Below are 7441 nucleotides of genomic sequence, written 5' to 3'. Positions count from 1 at the left end.
TGTTATGACGTCACGGATGGACTGTTCGTGCATGGAAGTACATTATGGAACGTGGCGGGGACTTGACCTTTTCCCAGAATGCCTTGGCGAGTACACTGCAGCATTCGATTACCCTCATTTCGAGGCTTCCCTTGGTGTAACACTGGTGTACTCGTGGAAGCTTATCGAACGTACCCATTTATAACTCTGCGTTAGAAATGGATCGAACCCCTCCGAACCGATTGCAATGCAGCTTCTGGTGGTGCAAATTTCTTTATGGCAAAATGACGAGCGATCAAGCTCTGCCGTTCAAAATTCTACGAAATAATTGCAAGAACTTGTTTTTGTAAGTAATGCTGATGCTGCTAACATATGGAAACAGATAAAATGCTGCCAAATGATTAAATGAGTTCGGAATATCATGTCGAAAAATTAACAGATTCACAACTTGACAACTTCCATTATGAATCAGTAAATTAATCAAGCTGTGCTCAGAAAGTCAGATGACAAGGATTTATCCGGGTGTTGTATGAAACAAATAATGAATGTTTCGCATTCGTGCAATCATAAGAATAATTGCATGAGATGCCAGACGAAACGAGGCTTCTTGGCCTCGTGGAATTGATCGTTTTGTCTGTCACCCCATTATTATTATTATATCGTCGCACTCGTAATCATTTTGTATAATAACGCCCACTGAGAAGTGATAATCAAAGAATAAATAGCGCCGCGTAGCCGTAAAGGTGTTATCAGCTTGGGCGCCATTCGAGTGTGAACGTTCATGTGTGTGCGGGCCACGGTCGCGGCGCCTGCGCCTGTGCATCAACATGCACTGCGCAGTCGTAGTCCAACCAGAATGGCGCCCATGTGATAACGTTTTACGCGTGTTCGTAGTGAAGTTCCCCATCTTGCACCGCTATACGATCTTTGGTGATAATGCCCGCTGCATTAATCACGCGCTGGCACGGGACGCACGTCGCGTGCTCACAGGTTTCTCAATGAAGCACCACGCGCACGCCAAGTTCATTGAAGAGGATTCTATTGGGACAACTTGCAAAAGGAATATACTATAAAATTGACAGGCGTGTGTGGGAGAATGAAATTAAAGTTTTAAAACAAACTTGTTTGAAACCCATCATGTGTTGACTTCTTTTACCTCTGAATGAAAAGGTATTTATGAATTGGAATAAATTAATATGTGCTTGGACAAGACCCGAACGCTAACAATGCCCTAATCTGCGACTCAGACACTAGTCGTGTCCATTTTCCTGAGCGAGCTGGTCTTCCGGTCAAGCCCATGTTTATTCCCTCAGAAAACGTAATATTGCAGATGTGCGTTTCGCCTTTAGCGCAACAATAGCGCAATGCGTTGATAAGTTAGAACAGCGTTTGGGTTTGATATGAACCGTGCGATAGTGGGCGTGTTCGATTAGCTTACACGTGTACGTCAAACTTACACGAGAGCGTTCGTTTAGCTATCACGTGATCTTTGTACCTGCCCCGGTGTCAACCACTACTCAGTACCCCCGGCTAGCGAGCAGGTCTCTGGAGGGTGTCCGAGTGTAATGACGTCATGGATGGACTGTTCGAGCGAGGCGGGGACTGGACCTTTTCCCCAGAATGCCTTGGCGAATACACCGCAGCGTTCAATTAGCCTCATTTTGCGGCTTCCCTTGCGTGTAACATTGGTGTATTCAGGGAAGTTCATGACACGAGCGCGAGTGGAACACATAAAGTGCACCCTCACCGGCGAAAGAAAGATAGATGGTGCTAAGTTTTCCAAAAGCGTTCTTGCACACGTTCGGCTTGAACGCGAAGACCTTAGCATAGACCGATCGCTGATGCCATTACTGCGGTGTCCCCATGATCACTCAGGCTCGCATTCCTTAGTTTGACGTGCGCTTTATTTCCGGTTAACAGTGCGCTCTTTTGGCGGATGAGGAATATGTGCATCTCTTTTTGTTCACGTGCGTGGGGACACCGCAGCAATGGATCCTGATTCTTGTTACCGAATACATTCCGGACTAACTTCGTAGCGCGTACTCGGCGTGCTTGACGTCAAACGCCCATATAAAACTTGCGCGTCTATGAGGTGAATGCATGCCAAAGGACTATTAATTTCATTTCAAACACGCCCTCTTTTGTTCCTGCTCGGAGGACAGAGAATTAGAAATCCTTCGCCTTGACTGATCAGATATTTCACACTGTGTCTTCGTGGTTATGCTTTAGTAACTGAATTGATTTTCCGAATACTGGATCAGGTTTTGTTAATTTGCTTAGCACATGGCATGTCTAAACACGTTATGGGTGAAACGTGTTTAAAAAGCGGGTACAGAAAAAGTGTTAAGCGTATAATCCATCCATACATCTTTGAGGGCAAAGGTTTTCATAGAACGATAAGTAAAGAAAATTCAGTTTCAGACTTCCCGTAATTCATAGAAAAGAGCATTACAGAAACGGAATCCACCCGTCTCGATCGTAACGGCCAGCGGGCTTATATAAGGTTCGTAACGGGAAAGTACGATATTTAGAAGAACGAGCAAAATTAGAAAAATTCTATTTTGCTGAATATCAACGGAAACGATTGAATTGTGCTGCAGGACATTACAAAGGTTTTCCGTTGTAATATAATTCTACAAACTAACCAATATAGTTACCTATATTCAAAAGACTTGATAGGCCCTATTCTGAGAATGTAGAAAATCCAATCCAAATGGTACTGGTAGTTTGGCCTGAATTTGGTATTATGTAGTTCATCACACAGAGACAATTCATCGTGTAAGATATGATAATTGGTTTATTTTACTTTGTAATTAAAAAAATCTATATAAAAAAAGCAGAATTTGTTTCTTTCTGTTTACCAATTTTGTTTGTCACAAGCCTACTGAGTCGGGTCTTACTAAGACATGCCCTAAGTACAAGTATACAATGTTAGTATACGTCAGTGTAAGGACAAAATAAAGTAAGGTAATTAAAATTAACATCTCCCTGACGTGGCAAAGCAATTTTTTTACATGTGACCTTATGTCAAGGGCATTGAATCAGTAGAAACTACAGGAAGTCTTATTGGGATGTAGTTCCTAGGCCTTGTTGAAGACACGCGTTGCTTTGACCCCCATGACATCATATGTCAGGACCATTTGACCTCCCACAATCTGGCGGGACACAGAGCCGTTGCCTCCAGATCCCTTCAAGACTAGCTTATCTCCTTCCCAGCAGGGAGTAGCTTTGATGTCCATTCCTCGCAAAGCTTTGATTTCTTCATCGACGAATTCAACTCCTGCGTCACAAAAAATAGCGGCACACAAAATAGGAAAATCAGAAAACACGACCATCTTTCCGTCCAGGGTATAGTACTCCAAATTATGGACAAACACCAAATCATTGCTTGGTCTGGTCTGTAAAGTAATTACGACAGCGTCACAGAAGACGATTATCAGCGTATCAGTTGTTCGGGTTAAGGCCTGTAGCCTACACCTACCGATGGTGAATTTTGCTTCGCGACTTCTCCCATCAGGGGTAGTAGTCTTGATACAGAAGTTGTCTCCATTCTGAGTGATTTCTACTGTAGAAGACGGGTCAGACGGTCGTTTGTCAGCTGGGATATTCAGCTTATCCATGAGAGCAACCATACCCTCACCACTGGTGTACACCCATTTGCCACTCAAGTCACAAGGCATGATGATGCAGTTTCGTTAGGCTATATAAGGAAATGCACAGCAAAAATAATAAAACAAGCCCTCTCCCTCGAGACATATTATAATGCTTTCGCAATGGAATAGGGAATCAGGGTAGGTTTTCTTGAGGAAAACGTCAGTAAAATGTTTGGTACAGAACAAAACATGTATGTAAAACAAGGAGTGAAGACTTTATTACAAAAGAAAAAGATGCTGTGACAACATGCGGTGACAAACTGTTTTTCTCCCATGCATGTTGTGGCCAGCTTGAGAAAAGGCTACTTTGGACTGTAGATTTAGGTCCTTAACAGATCATGATTAGTGCTGCTCTTTGATAGACTTTCTATTCTGTATGTTGTATCTGTATAAACTCAAAAAGCATGTTTACTTTGCACCAGCTCAGTTGACAATCACTGGTGCAGCTCCTTATGCAAATTGTCAGTATCCCTGTGCAAATGGTAACCGAATTAGGTGGGGTATGTTTAACATGTTTGAAGTAATTCGCAAGAATGTTACCATTTTGTAGTTGAAGCTTGTTTTCCTCTCATATAAAGTTAACTGTACCCCCAAGGATGTATGTAAAATCATACTGAAATCGGAGGGAGGCTTAGGTTTAATGCATGTAGGCTTACCATATAAGAATTGTACATAGTACTGCATAATGGAGTGACGAGTACAATTAATCCCGCCGAAGTAATTCATATGCAATGATCACGCATGTATCGCTTTGACCCATAAAAGTCACGGTGTTTTTACCGACAAAAAACAACAAGTTTTCAACTGAATGTTCGTGACTGTTTCAATTAAATGGCCACAATTTCACAGGATGCTAAATCGTGTTCTCTTTAGTGGCCTATCATACACGTCTTGAAACGCGTCCAGCCATTTTGAACTAGATTCATCTGTTTTGCAAGAGCTTCAACTCTCAGGGAATGATCAAACATACTGTACATTGTCTTTCTTGTTCTTTTTTAAATTGTAATTTAATGATATCGCAGCGGTGCACGCGTACAGCCGTAGGAAATTAAGACTTCCTATACTTAATCCTATCTATCTTGCAAGGAAACTGCTTTATAACATTTTGCCTCAAATATGTTCTGCTCACAATTAATAACTGTCCGATCTAGGCTAAAATATTAGTTGGTAAGTTAAAAAGTCAAAACAAAGCAAAGAATCTACAAATAGCATAAATTAATAAAGTACCAAAACGTTTCTTAACAACTTTTGGTTTATATAAAAGCCGATGCCTGCATTACTTTCAATAATTATTTACATTCCGATGGTGAAAATGACGCCGAATAAATTGCCAAACCATTGTTTACATTTTGGGGCTTTTTTCGCACCCGACAAGTAAGATATTGTTTTCATTCGCATCGCTTGGTGAGAACAAGAACAGTAATAAGGGAAAGATTGAAATCCACTGAATCTTCGACGAAAACTCGAGCACGCATTCGTCTTTGACAGCGTGACATGTCTTGCAAAGGTGTAAATAACGATTGAAACTGCTGAGATCTTGGATGAAAAATTTGGTTTTTATGAATTCATTCCAAGTTGTCATATCTGTGCTCGTTTAGGCAGCCAACGTAGCACGGTTCCTCCACCAATGCATGCCCACTCACAAGTGGCCATTTGGCCGTAGTTATTGAAATTTGACAGAATTCACTTCATTTTACAGCCAGCACCCATCTGTTTGAAATGCGCCATTGGAAAAAAAATCATCGGTCAAATATAATTGATGTGGACGAAACGTTTCTTAGTTCTGCCTCAACGAAAGTGATTCGGCATCGGGACTTGTTATAAATATTTTCCGGATCATATACCTAGTTGAAACTGACACCTAAAGTGGAACTTTCTGTCTTACTCAAGGCTTACATTTTAGCCGGCGGGTTAATTTAAAACAAGTGGGTTTCCCATCACCGTTTCGAATTCTGCAAGCATGCAGTTCATACAAAATTGAGTTTTGTTTTAACAGGTGCAGAACGTAAATAAAATCTTACCTTTACTGAAGGATTCAGCGATAGCAAAGTGCGGACTTAATGAAAGTCAGTTGAAATATGCCTCAGACCGGTCACACTCTGATCCTTTATAGTCTGCATTTAACTACCACCACTGACCATGCTGAAACGCTAATGAAGGTATCAAATATTATTTTTTATACCACCTACAATCAGTTGGCCAATGTGATTGGCTCCTTCGCTCAAGAGCGCGCGGACTTGTCAGACCCATACTCAAGGTGAGTCGCCTAAAAGCCTAGTGACACACTGACCCTATCGATACGGCAACTAGCACAGACATCAAACACAGACTGGATTTATCAGAATGTTCAAATATGTAATAAAACACCTCTTAATGTCAAATCTTCGAGTAATAATCCGAACCACACACCCTTGGTTGAATGTCATGTGATGATGGATAGAACTGGAAAGTTGAAATGACCACCCCTCGACCCATTCCAGCTGAACGTCTTATTTAATATTTGTATATTATGTGATGAATCATTACACCAGGCACCCTCCTTATCTGGATTTGTGACAGCAATGATGTGAGAGTTCGAATGTGCTACGCCATTTTTGTCAAAAATTTTCCCAAAGGTTTTATAAACCGGAAATTGTACAGTTTACTAAGGGGCACGAAATATCTTTCTGATAAAAATGTGTAGGCTTGTATAGCTCGCAGAAGTATCTAGTACTTGTGCTGTTGTATATAGATATATGGTAAGGATTTGCGGGTACACCATCGAATCTATCTCTTCAAGAAGAGGTGGGTTCTGAAAGAACCAGCGTGCGTATCAGGTAACCAGACGTTTCGACCAGGATGCTCTTTCCGTGGATGGATGCTCTGTCTGCGCCACGGTGTACCTACTTCCACAATGCCAAGTTTCAAATATTTCTCAGCATAAAGATAGCTTTTCGATATACAGTACTTTTTAGAGGGTCATAAGAAGATAATAATGAAAAATATGAGAGAAACGTTTGTTTCTATATATGCCTCATTTTCTTAGCCCGGGAGAATAAGAAACAGCTTTAAGTCTTTAGTCTGCAGTGGCACATCGGTACGTACACCCGTGATTTTTTTTAATGTTTTGACATAAGTGTAACCTCGACAAAATGTTCAATTTGAAATGTCAAGCCAAGGATATTATTTTACTTGACGCTGTATTTGACTTCAAAGGAGAATAAAACAAACTGTTTTCATGCTGCCAGCGGCGTTCCCTTCTTTAAGAATACTTATTACACCGAGCACTCTCTGAACGACCAAAGACTGTAAAAAACAGCCACTTTTTACGTATATTATATAGATTTGTACCAGAAAAAGTAATTCAGCATTCCCCTTTCTTTTGTACAAGCCTGCTGTCCAACTATCCAATGAGATTTATCTTTACAAAAGAAATTAAAACCTTTGCTTGGGTAATTGTTTGCTTATATTATCCATCATTTGATAACACAAGACCATTGATCAACAGGTACTCTAATCCCCAAAGTAATATGCAACACGTTCAACTCACAATCGTAACCTTTCACATACATAGAAACCCCGGTCTTGAATGGCATACCATAAAAGAAGGCTTTTGTTTCTTATCTTGTAACATCAAATTTACACGCAGAGTGGTAAACAGTGATACACAGTTTTAATTCTGATAAGGTAATGGGTACTAAAACTCATAAATGAAGTCAAGCCAATCATGGCAAAAGAAATAAACTGGAAATCACGAGACGTACTTAAGTTATTTACGTTTTATGGTGCGTTGCGTACACGCGCTGCGTTCATGTGTTTCGCTTTCACGG

At 40.8% G+C, this 7441-nt stretch overlaps 1 protein-coding gene across 1 annotated transcript; it reads right to left on the bottom strand.

Annotated features, from left to right (window-relative positions):
- Positions 1-2269: 2269 nt before the first annotated feature.
- LOC110990019 (fatty acid-binding protein 2, liver-like) lies at positions 2270-5806 on the bottom strand. Its single transcript, XM_022254787.2, has 3 exons — positions 5654-5806; positions 3461-3679; positions 2270-3259 (listed from the first exon to the last, which is right to left on the bottom strand). The coding sequence occupies exons 2-3, from the start codon at positions 3657-3659 to the stop codon at positions 3060-3062; spliced, it is 399 nt and encodes a 132-aa protein (XP_022110479.1). The 5' UTR covers positions 3660-3679; positions 5654-5806; the 3' UTR covers positions 2270-3059.
- Between the last annotated feature and the right edge of the window lie 1635 nt (positions 5807-7441).

This window comes from Acanthaster planci, linkage group LG13 (genome assembly GCF_054643075.1).
Source record: "Acanthaster planci isolate LZ-2023a linkage group LG13, COTS_SCS, whole genome shotgun sequence".
Classification (NCBI taxonomy): Eukaryota; Metazoa; Echinodermata; class Asteroidea; order Valvatida; family Acanthasteridae; genus Acanthaster; species Acanthaster planci.
Note: the sequence above shows the minus strand (reverse complement) of the source record. Positions and strands in the feature narration are given on the sequence as shown.